Below are 16,039 nucleotides of genomic sequence, written 5' to 3' on the forward strand. Positions count from 1 at the left end.
CGAAACTTAAAACCAAGTGTGAACCCTCAAACAAGTCTTTGAAGTAGGAAGGACTAGCCAAAATTTCCTCACTTTGCAAAAATATCCTCATTCTGTAGGTCTAAAAATCTTGGTCCTCACAAAGGTGGATGTACAAGTACACACACACAAACAATTTGCCTTTTCTGATACCAAAAGCCTCCGACACCTTCCATAAATCAGGGTCAAACCTACCACCGAGGAACATGGGGTCATATCCTCAGTGGTTTTAACAACCTGAGGCGGAGTTTACATTCTACAACTAAACATAAATTACGCTAGTCCCTTAAAACCTATATTCTCAATTCTTACAATGAATAATGGGATTTTACACACACACACACACACATACACACACACACACACACACACACACACACACACACACATATACAGATACACAGAACATTTTAGCGTCTTTTAGCTCATTGTTTTGGTTTTACAGCCCACAGGCACTGCTCTCAAAAATCTGGTTGCCAGCTGCAGTAAGCAGCTGTTTTCAGCAAAAAAAACTCTGACTGTGCATTACCTGCCCAGCGTCAAACAGATAGACAAGTTAGCGACAAGCTAGTGAACATAATGAAGCATTTAGCTGCTAAAGAGCCAGATATTTTCCTCATAGGTGGAGCTCAAAGCAGAGCTAAAAGAGTAAAATGTGTGTGCATGTGACTTACCTGTCCCAAAGCTTTACACTCCTACAGGAGTTGGTGCAGCAACCAGCAGATATCAGAGCTGCAGAAGAAAACAAAAATAAATAATCAATAATCAAAACAATTCCAGCATTCATTGTCAAACATGTGCGAGTGTGTATGTGACTTTCAACACCTGGCTGGTGGCTTCATCCTTTAAGCCAGTTTGCTGCTAGTTATTCCAAACACGCCTACACACTCACAGTGAAAGGTGTATTTGTTCACTCTGAACTGCTTCACTGACTGTATGACACAGACACTTTTCCCTTTCTGTCAATCCACTTTGATTCCTGTCATGGATGGACAGATCCTGTGACTCTAGGTGACAGAAATGTAAAAGTTATCTTCGGAGGGAAAAGTGATTAGAGACCGATAGATCCGATGGCTTTTCCTGACAATATTCTCTATTAACGATTCACAGCTGAGGGAATACATTATATATGCAAACTTGTTGAGCCGTACATTAGAAATGACACTGAATAAAGTTGTGAAATTACAGTAGCACAAACTATGCATCACATTTCTTTGACACAGGAATTTACATGCATTCAGTTGGTGATGCAGAAAATCAGAGAAAGAATATTGTTTTATTTTATTTGCAAGAATATTTTTGCTCTCACTGAACAACTGACTGTTTTTTAGTGTTCTCTGTTTAATTGCCCACGCTGGCTCTCTAATAAGTCTTCTATAAAATCTCAGGTAGCATACATTAATAGTTCACTTTATAATTAACAAGTGTCATTTACTTGCATTTAAAATGCAGTATAATTCTTTGAAATCATACCATAATGTTCCCACTTTTGATTATGTTGTTATGCTTGGTCCTGTTTTCTTAAGTGTGTTAAGTGAACACACACTTCTGCTGCATAACAACCGTTTCCATCAGTTACCACGGTTAAACTAGAGGCCTGCTGTACATGTTGTACAACTCCAAGTGAGCATGTGGCAGAGCAGCTGTGGAATGGAAGAGGAGCTGACCACTGACTGTGGTCATTTATCAACCCTCAAACACAGCTTAACCAGTCTGTGTGTGTGTGTGTGTGTGTGTGTGTGTGTGTGTGTGTGTGTGTGTGTGTGTGTGTGTGTGTGTGCATGTATGGGGGGGGGATGGGTGATTAATATTCTAATTACAGAGGAAACACTGACAGTTCTTTGGATCAACCTGTGTTACTCCACCTCTCTTTCTCTCTGTTTCAAACATTCACTCTGCCCTCGTTCTCATGTTGACCTGCTTATGCCTCTGGTTGTGTCCCAGTGGTCCAGGCTGTCAGAGACACACACACACACACACACACACACACACACACACACACACACACGCCTCTGGGTTGGTTCACAGCTGTGTGCTCTGCTTCGCTTCACTGCACCTTATTGTGTGTCAGAGAGAGTGATGGACAGAGGAAGGAAGGGATGGAGGAAGAGAAGTGTGTGTGTCAAGAAAGAGAAGGGTAGTGTATGTGCATGTGTTAGTTTTCCTGCATTTTGTTCAGCAATTACATTTTTCTTTGCTTTTTCTGTTGAGGAAAGACGGAATAGAGATAACAGAAACTGAGGATCTCTTTGAACTGAACGAGAGAACTGCCCTTCTGTCCACCATCAAAGGGCAGACACAAACACACACACACACACACACACACACACACACACACACACACACAATAGGTGGTTGAGGGACAGAGCGGCAGGTTTTCTGAATTTAAACAAAGTCTATTTCTGTGGTGCACAATCATAACCACCCACACTGCTACACACACACACTGCTACACACACACACACACACACACACACACACACACACACACACACACACACACACAGAAGATGAATATGCTGCATCTATTTGAATACATAACACCTAAAGCAGGCTTGGAGCCAACACCTTGAGGCCTGTGCTACGAATCCAGATCAACATGCCCTGGATTTCTTTCAGTTATCCGGCTTCACTAACCCTAACACCCGCGGTACCGCATAACCTGTGTCACGACGCTGGTTATCAACTAGTTCAATCATCCCAGGGTTTCCCAATCCAGCAGCGCGTGCGTTCACATAAAAGAGGCGGTGTTTGCGCACCACGACCAATCACAAATCGCATCTACCAGAGCCGCATATTTTAAACAAGAAGAGCAAACTATAATTCTACATAAATATGAAGAACACAAACACGTTTTACAGGCAAAATGCAGTTTTTTTTACGCTGTTTTACGTAAATCACAACGCTTATCCTATCAATATCACTTCCAGTGGTGTAGTCTACGTGATAGTAAGCTCCAGGATTTCTATATAGCTACCCACTTAAAAATGCCCAATGACACGTAACAACATAGGCTACTTTCCATTATATTTTTGATAAATTTTGAATTGTCATCTGTGCTTTTTTCTTAACACATAGGCTGAATAAAGGTATTTTTACCGTAAATTGGTGCATTAAAGTGTATCGGAATGCAGGAAATGAAGTCGTTGATGCTTAAAACTTTCCTGGGGGAGGACACCCAGCCCCCCCCCCCACTATGATATGCCCCATTTCTCCCCCAAAGGCAGATTCTGGCCAATATACAGTATGCTACAGTACACCCACTATAATAGTATTCATTAGACTACACTGGTCACGTCCCCATCAGTCAGGCACAAGATCTGACCATAATTACACTTTTGCTTTCCATGAACTGTCGTTGCTTTAGCCTTTTATTTCAGTTGAAACCCTGGCAGTGGTAAGCGATCGTGAGAGAAAATAAAAAAATATCAAAACATAATTCTAACTGATGTGTGTATTGGCAACACACGGCTGAAGAAGCAGACAAATAGCCTATATGTAATTCCCTCCGCTTAAAAATCTAAATCTTTCATAAAGATACCCATCAGTGAATGTTAACGGGGTTGTCGGTCTCTAAATGTTTTAACTTTTATGAGCGCACCCCCCCCCCCTCTCTCTCTCCGCGCGCAGAGCTCCACCTGATCTTCTAAGAACGGTGACGCCATTATCAACCGAGTATTGACTGGTCAGTAGGCGGTGCTTTAACACTGGTTGATCTCTAATCTCCAACATAACCTGCTCCCGACCAGGTTAGGTGTTACCACGGCGATTGAACCCGATAACAACTAATCCACCTTCGTGGTACAGAAAACCCTGGGTTGAACCTGAAGTTAGCTCGTTAACGCCAAATCTTGCTTCGTAGTACAGGCCTCTGGACACTTGTTTTTTTATCAGCCGCTGGTATTGTTTTTGTGTGTGTGTGTGTGTGTCTGTGTGTGTGTGTGTGTGTGTGTGTGTGTGTCATAGCAAAATGTGGTCCTGGAGACACCTACTGTAGCAGGAACTACTACAGGTTTTGAGTACTTTGCCAGGTGTTTATATGTCTGTCATGATGATAGCATCACAACCGTTTAGTCACTAGGGTTGGGAACTGAAACCCAGAATTAGAACAGAAATAATTCTGCTTTCTGGTTCCTACTACACTTCTGCGCCCACAGGTTTGGGAGGTACCTAAGGAGGTACACACTTCTGTTTTCTAAAAGGGGCGTGGCTCATTTGAAAGTGTAGTGAACGCCGTGTGAATGGATGAAAAGTTATATTTGCATAATTTATTTAGGTTTTCTTTTGCTAACATTAGATATGTATACAGCTAAAAGACATATTTAGCAATATGACATTTTTTGTTGTTGTGGTGTTCAGGAACGTTAGTTGACGTTGCTGTATCTGTGTTGCCAGATCTCACGAGAGTTTGGTTCTGAGACAAAAACAGGTCTCAAACTAATTTTCTCTTTGTCCGTTTGAAACATGCCATTTTAGGGTCAGAATGTTTGGGGGGCTTGTGAAAAATGGCTCCAATATTTACTTTTGTGACTATTGGGCGAAATAATTGCTCATAATCTTTGTTAACGTTCACTTCTCCCATTGGAATCAATACACTCAGGACCTGCCACTAGTCTCCTAAAGAGGCAGTGGAACAACCCACGTGACAGAGACAGGAAATTACTCTTGAGTTGGGTTCTAAAACGTCTCTGCTTGCACAGACTCGCTACACACACATCATTCTCAACCCAGTGGTTGTTTTCTCCAAGATGCAATGAATGCTCGTTTGCATTTTAACTCATATGTTGTCTATATTGACCGTCATTTCATGTATGAAGTTAACAAGCCTGCCTGCAGCGTGCTGAGAGACACGGGCAGACTGGAGCGAAGTCTCAGAGAGAAGAGCAGACGGAGTAACACCGCTTGTGAAACAGCGTATGGAAAATTATTTGAATGAAATGTTGTTTACTTTTTAAGGCTGATTATATATGGCCCGACGTATGTTGGACCCTGTGTCATTTCAGTGGGGTTACAGTTACAGTACATTGAATGAAAAAACCAATGAACACATTGTTGAATTATATTATTTAATAACCAAATTAAACTGTATCAAATGAATTTACAGGTGCGATAAACTGAATGAAGTGAATTGTGAATATGAATATGAACAGTGTAAACGTTTTTAAAGTGCTCATATTATGCTTTTTGGCTTTTTCCCTTTCCTTTACTGTGTTATATATCTTTTTTGTGCATGTTATAGGTTTACAAAGTGAAAAAGCCCAAAGTCCACCCCAAAGGGACTTACCATCTCCAACAGAAAACACTGTTCACAAACTGCTCCAAACAGCTCTATTGTAGTCCAGCCTTTACTTCCGTGACTTCCGTTTACTTATAATGCTTGCCTAGCTGCTAGCATGGCACGCCCTCATACTCTGCTTCTGATTAGCTAGTTGTCCTTACCGAGGTACTGCGCATGTGCATCTCCCAACAAAGATTGAACAGAAGTGCGATGCCTCACTCGGTAGCTAAAACGGAGAGCTCAACACACAGGGTGAAAAGAGGAGCTGCAGCAATGTGCAGTACAACAAAAATATGGTGTTTTTTGAAAATGAAATCATGTAAACCTATTCTGGTACAACCTCTAAATACAATTATGAACTTGAACATTTGCATAATATAGCCCTAAGAGGACATGAGGAAAAAAAAACATCTAAAGTTTAGTTTCATGTGCTCACACGAAACTTGTGCGCACGTGTAGCCCTGGCTACTCTCTAGATATTGAGAGTTAAGTAGTTACAGTCATTTAAATTATTTAAATACAGTATAAATATATAAATATGGTGAAGAAAATATAAGTTAATGCCATATATATGTTAAAATGGTTAACATTAATAAAACGTTTAAAATGTAAGAGTTATATTCACAGTTTTAAAAGGTCAAAGTTTGAAGTTCATGCCATTGATTGTAGTTTAAGTGAAGTGTACATGATTCAGCATGTGTAATCAGCCACACAGCTTAACTTGATAGTAGCCTAATATGTCAATCATCGTCTTTCTTTACTTTTATTGGAGGGTCATGACCTATCAGACAATGTAATTACAATCCCAGGTAGAGGGGTGGGGCCTAGTTGTCACATGCAGAGATTCCTGTTTTGAGAGATACAGTCAGAGAGAGAGTCGCTAAGCGAACAAACTTCGTGAGGTTTAGTAGGTTGTAGAAGGACAGTATTATCCATTACTGAGGCTGACTACCAGTTATGCTGTGTTTTGGAGTATTGTAATCTACAAGAGGTAAATATACATGTGTGTGTGATTTTATACGCTGTAACTAAGTGTTGTAGTATGAAATCACCTACTGTGTTACTAACTGTGAATAGCTGTTAGCATTAGCACAATTGCTATTAGCATTGCTTTCGTACTGTTAGCTTTGCATGTGAAATAATTGGTTGAGACAAGCTACCGCTAATTCGCTGTGAAATAGTGTATGGACCTGCTTGCTCAGTTCATTTATTTGATTCTAGAGATGGACGTTTGTGACTGTAAAAGAGAGAGGATCAGGGAAGCTCCTTTGGACCACACAGAGAGCGGTTTTCCATCCTGCTGGTGTGATCTAGACTGTTGCTGCTGTTTTCTGTTCCGGTAATCTTCCTGCTGTGGTTTCTACGTTGCTCTGCCTGCTGCCATTGCCAAGTTCGCCTTGTTCATATATCCCCTTCACTATCACCAGGATTCGTGAGTCAACATGGCATCATGACTTTGCGTAAACATACACGCCACTTTCCTAAACGCCAAATGGCGTGTTATCTGTATGCATTTTGAACTAGCTCCAGGTGTATGTCTATGTTGTATACAGCGGATATAAACATGCACACCACGTGGCGTCACCACGTGGCGTGTTATCGCAAGAACGTGCTGTGCTATCGCGAGAACGTCACACGCGTGTTTAAAAAAAAAGGTTGGGTTTAGGAAAAGAACACTGGGAAAGGCTTTAGTAACACAAAAAAATGACAAAAAAACGACAAAAACACGACGGTGACCAACGTCACACGCTTAGACCCAACTATAAACGGTTGGGTTTATGAAAAGAATATTGGGGAAGGCTTTCTCCTGTGTTTTACCCATCCACCACCCCAACCAACGTACCTCTGCGGACTTCCGTTCTTTTCATACTACTCACTACGGTGATAATTCACACATAATGTAGGTCAATGGAGGCCAAACGCCGTTGATAAACACGCAAAAAAATGATTATGCGTCTTGATAACATGCCAAAATGGCATACGGATTGGCGTGTCATACATCGCCACTTAATGAGATCAGTCTGCGTGAGTACTGATTATATTGCACGTGCATTTTATTTTATTGCTTGTGTAAACAAGTGAAACGGCCTTCACCGTTTTAGGCCTCCACGCTCCCAGGCTTCGAATCAGGCCTGCAACAGTGTTTTCTTTTGTTTGTATTTTGATTGCTGAGTATGAATGTGTGAGTGTGGGCCCATAGATAATTATTGAGGTTTACATGTCAAAAGGTTTTATGCATTTATTTTATTGAAACCTAAGCGAGGTAACAATTTATAATGTACTCTGAAAGCTATATTGAGGCAATATTATTTTGTGTGTCATATAAAAAAGGGAGTATTTTGTTTATTTATATTTGCCTCACTTGTGTTTATTTTTCTAATACACCATAAATGTGTTTGCATATTATTTCTGTACTTTAACTAAATAAATTCCCTTATCTGGGTTATTGTATTTAAAGTATACTTGTTGGGTCTTAGATTTTGGTACAAGAGGTTTCTTTCTGAGTTACAATTTAAAAGAGTAATCAAGGTTAACACAAAACTTACCTAATTCATATTGGAGGCACCACCAGTTATTTTAATATTATTGAGAAACATAGATTGCTAACAAGCATTAATTAGTACAGGTAATAGCGCCATCTAAAGTAAGAAAACAAAGAACCCAGGTGCCTTGCCATAGTACTACTACACTAGAGACTATATAGCTACATGGGACACACGCAAAACCTAAATTTTAGTTTCATGTGCTCACATGAAACTTTCATGTGCTCACGTGTAACTTTCATGTACGCACGCAAAACCTTTTCATGTGCGCACATGAAAGTTTCACGTGAGCACATGAAACTAAACTTTAGAATAGTTTTCATGTGCACCGCTTTGAAACCCATTTTGCGCTGTTATGAACAGTGCCAGTCAGCAGCACTGCAGCAAAGAACTCCAGTCAGAAAGGATGGCGGCTAAAGATGAGTTTATATCGATGCCAAAAGGCTTCAATTTGTCATAAGAGTCTAAGTGCCAAATATAATTAGGCCCTTTAGCAAAGTAGTTTCTAAAACTTACAAAGCCCATGAGAACCGTGGAGAGTCAACCCACAGCCGCTGAAAATGTGAAGCAGAAACGCTTAATGTCAGATAACGTCCATAATAATTGGACTTTTGATTAGATTTTTTGACAGTTTTCAGTGGTTATGAGGAGCAATATGAGAGAGGAATTTGGTAATCATTGATCATTGTTCAGGTACATTAAACCACATTAAGCTTTTTTACGTTAAGCGTTTGAATGTCCCGCTCAACACCCCTTGGAGTTTTCGTAGAATTAATCGAACATCCTCTTTCCTTATGTTTAATCCATTCTCCTTGCATTTTGTGTACATCCACCTATAACCGTGAAGTTGGCCAGATGTTTGTAACTGTTCATAAATGAAATATATATGCATATATATATATTTTTTATGATTGTGATCTATTTTCACACCTCCCCTCAAAGAATCTGAATCAAGAATTGTTAAGAACCATAATTGATAAGGAGAATCAGAATACGAATCGTTAAAATCTAAACAATACCAAACACTAGCAGTCATGAATCCTTACAGGTGAGTAGTTGAGATCAAAACGAAGGCCAATTTCGAAGATGGCTGTGGTCTGATCAAGGGCGCCCCCTACTTTACACCTCTGGCCCGATTTAGCGTCACAGCTGTAGTGATCCATGACAAGATGGAATCTAGTTTATGTGTGTGCTTCTACAAAGGGGTTTTAAATAAGTGTGGTGTGTATGTATGTGTGATGGTCAGAGGAGTAGAATATAAGCGCCATTAATATGCAAAATGTTCCTGTGTTGAAATAATGGCAAAAAAGGGCTTCAAAGCTGACAGGACATGAATTGCCAGGGAAGCAGCTGTTGGCCTAGTTAACAGGCCTGTCCTTAACACAGGACCTCTGATCACATATACCGCCTCACATTATACAAGCTTATGCACGCTAAGACACATTTAGACACTCAGCCTGTACTTGAAAAACACCCACCCAGGCTGCCAGCTTCAGTCAAACTGTAGCAGAGACCCTTGCTGACACCCCCGGCCGTCTTATTATGCATGTGCATGTGCTTCCATTTGTTCATCTGGGTCCAAGTGTGTGTGTGTGTGTCTCTCTCTCTCTCTCTGATTTTGCTGTACTGTAGCATCCCATAATCCACCAGGCCCTCAGGTCAACACTTAATGACTTTCCTGCCAAATATTCCAAGGCTCTGCCACCTTCCTGACCCACTTACTCATAAAAAAGTGGCCTCGTCATTACATGTCATATACAGTTAACCTGCAGCAGGCCAGACCTTTACAGTATGTATGAAATCACTCATTCTATCAGCCAACATCATGAAATGTTGGGTTGTACAAGAAAGCATGGCTACTGCTGGGAAATCTACTTTACCCACAGGACATGACAAATCAAATCGTATACGCAAAATGTAAAAGCAAATAACCATTGGTGATCTAAATCTGGAAGGCTGAACTATCTACATGTCACATCACTTGATGCGATTTCTGGGTAATGAAGTCTTGGATAGCCATTTGACTCATAGTACTATTCCAAATTAATGGAATAGTTCAACAATTTGGGAAATATGCGTATTCACTGTCTTTCCAAAAGTGAGATGAGAGGATTGATATTCACTCTCATATGGACCTGGAGTCAATAAGCCTTAGCTTAACTTAGCAGGGGGACAACTAGCTTAGCTCTGTTGAAAGTGAAAGAATATCCATACAAACCCCTTTAAAGCTCACTAATTACCACATTGTATCTTGATAGTTTATTCCAAAAATGTGAAAACAGACAATTTGTGGTTTTAGAGGAATTTAGGTGTTGGAGCTGCTAGCTTGGCACCGTCCAAGGTGAAAAAGAACAAGACTAGGTCAAAACCTAGTATTGGGCTGGAATGTTTACTTTATATTTTAAGCTTGATACGACATTAGCAACATCATTGCTGATAGCAGCCTGTAGTGTAAACACACACACACACACACACACACACACACACACACACGGTCAGCCATAGGAATGTACTGTAACACTGACCAGGCGCATCTGCATTGCGCTCCGGCTGCGCCGCGGTTTTGTTCCGTCCTCCGCCACACGCCATACCACACCCAACTTGCAGATTTTATTGTCTCTACAAGTACCTGAAAGAACAATCACGTGTTTATTAGGCTAGTATCTACTTTCCAGTCCAGGCACTCCTGCAGTTAAACTCCATGCCTTCTCTTTTCTGGCACTGTCCTTGGATCCTGGATGATGTAGTAAAATGTTTTTCCACCTCCAACATGAAGCGCAGACACACCCGGTGGAAAATAGGGGTGAGAGGCATCAAGAGAGACAAGGTGTGTTGAAAAAAAAATTCTGCTATTTGAACCTTCACACAAAGCTGCTGACATAAGCAGAAATATGCTGAAGTTTGAGAAAATGCATTGTAGCAGAAGCTTGAGTCCACAGAGGATACTGTACATCAGCTCCTCTCTCTCTCTTTCTCTTATTTATCTGTCTCTTTCCTGAATGTAAACAGCTCCTTTCCAATCTCTCTTTTCCCTTTATGTGGTAAGTCCTGCAAATAGGCTTGTTTGGATTGAATTACACTGAGGTAAAAAAAAGTACCAGTGGAGCATAAACTACTGTATATCAGGCACACACACACACACACACACACACACACACACACACACACACACACACACAAAGTGAGCCTCTAGCAGGAAATTAGAGTGTCATCACTCAGCCCAGAGCATACATACTGCATTGACTATACAATGATGCTACTGTACTGTCAAATGTATTGTCCCGAGGTAATGTTCCCCTCCATTAGCAACAAAACAACTGTGTTTCTGTGGGATATTCACAAAGACAAACACACATATGCACAGCACAGCAGGCTGGATAGAGTTGGATAGTGAGCAATTATCAGGTGTAAAATAAATCTGTATCAGTAAGTGCCCATTAGAAAATGCAACTAATGCCAGGATCAGACTACACGATTTTTTTTTGTCTTTCATGACAGTCACTATGTCAGACTAGATACACATATTGCCAAAAAAGAGTGGCAACATTACAAGTATGTTGTGAAGATCACTGTCGTGAAGATCATGCGCAATCATGGTGGAGCAACAGCCTCTCAAAATCTCACAATTTTTTTTAAACTGACCGTTGTCGATCTGAAATATACGGTATACATTATATTCTCGCTTAAAATGTTTTCAGAAACATGTTTCGTTGAACTATTTTCGTAAAATAAGAGATTGTTTTCCAAACAAGTCGGTCCCGACCCTCATTATCGGGCACGACTTTGAACGTTTGTCTGCGATGTGTCTGTCGGGTCAAAATCGAGCTGAATTCGTGTAGACTGATCCTGGCATACTTGCAACTACTTGCAACCGACGCTTTGCAACGTTCTGAAACCTTCCAGTTTACACCACGACGCCACCACTGCGAAGAGACGGTGTATCATCTCCAACTCTTCGTACTCCGTTCTAACTTCCGACTTTCATGCTTTTTTTAGCTGATATATCATTTGTTGCGTCCAAATATGAATTTTGATAACGTTAGTGATACTAAGTAGTGCTTGCTACATTTCTAGTGATGAATCGGCGAAAACGTTTTATTTCTGTGATTCACTGCTTTGTTCTAACGCCGCTCCCTCGCTTTAGTCACTCTCTAGCTCGCTCAACCTGATACCGTGCTCGTGGGTGCATGTTGAGCCTCCATTTGAACTGTGCTGTTTCTACCAGTTGACAGTTTGTAACATAGAAATAAAATGGATTATGGGTAATTTTAGTTCTATAGTTTCTAGCTGCCTTTACAAGCTGACATCACTATCTATAAGCTGTTGAAACAGGTGACATCCCTTACGTTCTAAAACCAGCCTCTGGAGACTTGACCAGCTGCGTCGCAGTATCACCATCAGATGGTTTGAGTTGAGCTGAGAGGGTCCTGACCACTGAAACCTTTTCCCTGCAGTTTTCTAAAATGGTTTTGTCTTGTCGCGCATCTTTGGTCTGAACTAGGCTTAAAAGGTTCTAGGCAGAACTCTCGCCTGTGAACTTTGGTTCCACATTATGTGCATCAATCTACATACCGTGTATTCTGCGTGCGTCTTTGTGCATGACCCCTGTACCGTGATGGTTTGGTACGAATACACAAACCGTTTCACACCTATATTATACAATACTTTGATTAGTGCAACTTCAAGTATAAGGTTGTTAAGTTATAGGATGATTTTTGTACATTGATATCAATATGCCGACAAATTGGAACCTGTCAATGCTGCTATAGTTACCTCCGCCAAGAAGTTAGTAGAAGTCAGCCTGTCAGCAGGATTACGAAAAAACTATATGCCCGATTTGCATGAAACTTGATGGAAGGGTGTAGCATGGGCCAAGGATGAATCCATTACATTTTGGAGCATATTCAACGTGTTGAATAAATGTAATCTTCATCTGATCGAATACCAAGAATCTCCATTCCATTAAGTTTGTGTATCAAGTTAGAAACGGTTATATTTAGGTATTTTTATATTTAGATTTAAGGTTATGATGTTTACGTTATGTAATTCCTCAGTGAGGGTAACACAAGATTATGACACTAGAAGGGACTTAGTCCCGTAACTAAGCTGGGACCCATAAGAAAATGTGTTTGACAGCTGACTTTGTAGTTGCCTAGCAACAACAAAAGGACACTTCCAGGCTTGGGCTCTCATTTCCAAACATACTCATAGTGTTCATTTTTCCCTAATGGTTTAGGACTTTGCAAGCTCAGCGTAGAAAAAAAGACTTGCAATATGGTTGCATCTGCCTTTATGAAATAAAAACTATAATTATGTACATGTGTGTTAAACAGGCTCCATTTGATCTTTGATGTTGCAGCTTATTCATCCGTGCTCAACATTGCTGCACTGACACACCGAAAACAGGAGAGCTGACTGACAGCGAGAACAGGAAGTGGAAAGTGTGCTGAGCCCTCCCCGACACATCCCTGTTTCACATCTTTGCTACTTCAGCTGGGCTTCAATCACAGCCTCAGAAATATCCTGACGCTATGCAGTGTCTGAAACCCTGGAGAATAAACTACACTCTCACATCAACACACACATGTGCATTTACTCAGGCTCTGCCTGTCACTCTGACACACACTCTGTTTGTGCCTCAGTGTCTGAGGGGGCTGATGCAGGTGTGTTTAACCCTTTGAGGTTGAGGGAAAGACTGTTACATCATGTTCCAGTACATTTATATCCAGAGGACAGCTCCAGTTCTGATCACACAACAGGCCATGTCATCTTAACAATATAATTCCCTACAATCCCACCATTAATTTTTTTCTAAATACACTGTCATCAGCCAAATTAAATGGTAAAGTAGATATTGGATTTATTTAGAGAAAATTAAAAAGACTTGCCCTACGTTTTTTGTGTGTATTGTGGCTCTGTTTTATTATGTAAGGGTTAATGCCCAACGAGGTCTCCATTATCAGGAATTAATGGACAATGGGGGGGAAGGAGGCCGGTTGTCTCCACCAGAGTCCTTTATTTACTCGATAAGGGACACCTCGAAGGGCATTAACCCGCTTATACCATGGTCACTGGCCAATTAACATTTTTTAAGACCATTTATTTATATTTGAATGCATTTTACAATCAAAATCTAAAGTATTTTCAAACAATGACTCCGCCCCTGGTAACACAAACTAATACCTGTAACAATCATTTCCATCCTATACGGTTCTAATGCAATGCAAACGTTGTTCACTGCTCCAGTAAATAGAAAGGACATTAGCTAGGACTTTCCACGCTTAGCACGGGAGATATTTCTAGTTCGCTCAGCTCATAGAACCCTTTGGCTCAAACAGCTACAAGCCAGAAAGCTAACGTTAGGCTAGCAAGATTCAAAGTCAATAACATTATGTAAAGTTGATTATAATTTGACGGTATGTTTAACAACAAGACAAGCTAGCTAGGTATCCAGCCATGACATTGTGCCCTAATCAATATAAAGACTTTCACGAACAAATGATCCGCCATGTGTCGGCCGCAGCCTAAGGCAGAGAGTTGAACAGTGATTGCTGTGAACGTATCAGTAAGGTTGCTTTCACACCTACCTCGTTTGGTCCATTGGGCTGGTGTGAAAGCTCATCCGAACTCTAGTGTGGATCAAATAAACGAACTCTGGTCCGCTTGAAAACGGATGTCTTGGTTCGCTTCCAAGTGATCTAGAGTTTGGTTTACTTCAGTTGAGAACGCGATCTGACCCAAATATTGGATGTGAACCAGAAACAGAGCATTTACTGGCCTGCAATTTCAACCTTGCACACAATTTACGGACTTGTATATGATTTAAGGGATGATAACTTTCAGATCCACAAGCTGTTCTGTGCACTAGCGGATGGATACCCGAACCAAGCCCGTTTATTTCTGAGACCAGAAGTGTCGGTGAGTTTCGGATATTTTGTCCAATAACCAAGCGACCGTTTCGATCGTGTGACGTGTGTTTACAGCGTTTGGTGCATTTGACAAAGTACAATATGAAAGCAAACCAAACCAAATGAAAAAGGCAACAATGTTGCAACTTCACCCCCGAGTCCACTGAGCTATAGGTGTGAAAGCGTCCTCAGTTTAGAGGGGCAGTGTAACTTACTTCTTGCAACTTGTGTGTTAGCGCCATCCTGTGTTGTTCAGTGGACGAGGCACTGAAAGACTACAGTGTTAGAAATAACATATTCAGATTTTCTTCTTCATTCAAGGTATGGCAATAATTTAGAACGGTAAACGGTCAGTTTCACAGTAGTAGGTGTAGTAGGTAACCTGTATCACTTTTTAATGGACACCCTGTAGCTAATCAGAATTGAGTATTCACCCACACCACGGTATAAAACCTCCTTTCTTAGAAGGAAACCAATCATGTGATTTTTCAGACTAATTTCTGACAGTCACACAGCTGATGTGTTAACAGTTGGACTTCTTCAGCCATGAAGCCTCTGTAAACTGAAAAAACAATTCATTTCTTTTCATCTAATCTCCTCTCTGAAAATATTTTGATCATAGCTTGCTTCTCTTGAAATGCTAACAAACATGAACTTGTGAATCTTAGGTCTGTAGTGATCTATTATTAAAAGGTGTGTGCCCTGAGTAAAATATGTGCCATAGTTATTAATTGGATAGGGGACGTGTGACCGAGTCTGAGCTTATTGTTAAGTTTAATTATGATGGAGAGCAAAGAAAGAACAGAACTTAAGTAGAATTTCCCTTTACTATTTTTATATTGTATTTCCAGGTTTATAAAATAGTTTTTTGATTGGGGCTGTATAACTGAATGACAAAAAATAAAATCTGCATCTCACGTCACAGTTGGTTGTTGTTGCCTACAGCTCATAAGTGTACATAGTAACTAGTGAGACTAATGAGACCACATATGTCTTGAAAGAAGAAACAGCAGAATCCTCTTCTTACATATGAAAGGTCAAATTTATAGGGGGGAAAATGCACTCTTACTCTAGTCAATACAGCTACAGCTTTACTTGGTCTAGTATGAACAGTAGCTTCTGTTGGCTAATGTTAGCTTATTTTAACCCTTAGAGAAGGGACCTCCCGGTTATTGTTTACATGATCCTGTTTAAATTGATCTAAAATTAAAACCATAACAGCTAGTGCAATCTTTTATTCGCAGCAGAAAGCTAATGCTTATGTCTTTCGCGTCATTACTTTGCAAGCTCAT

General features: G+C 40.5%; 1 protein-coding gene across 1 annotated transcript in view; it reads right to left on the minus strand.

Moving 5' to 3' along the window:
• The window catches only part of LOC144532780 (uncharacterized), a 77,058-nt gene that overhangs the window by 32,145 nt on the left and 28,874 nt on the right, over positions 1-16,039 (minus strand). The window contains exon 3 of the mRNA XM_078273717.1: positions 693-750. Coding sequence (XP_078129843.1) covers positions 693-750 — 58 coding nt within the window. The remainder of the gene's footprint in view (positions 1-692; positions 751-16,039) is intronic.

Source organism: Sander vitreus, chromosome 17, assembly GCF_031162955.1.
Source record: "Sander vitreus isolate 19-12246 chromosome 17, sanVit1, whole genome shotgun sequence".
Classification (NCBI taxonomy): Eukaryota; Metazoa; Chordata; class Actinopteri; order Perciformes; family Percidae; genus Sander; species Sander vitreus.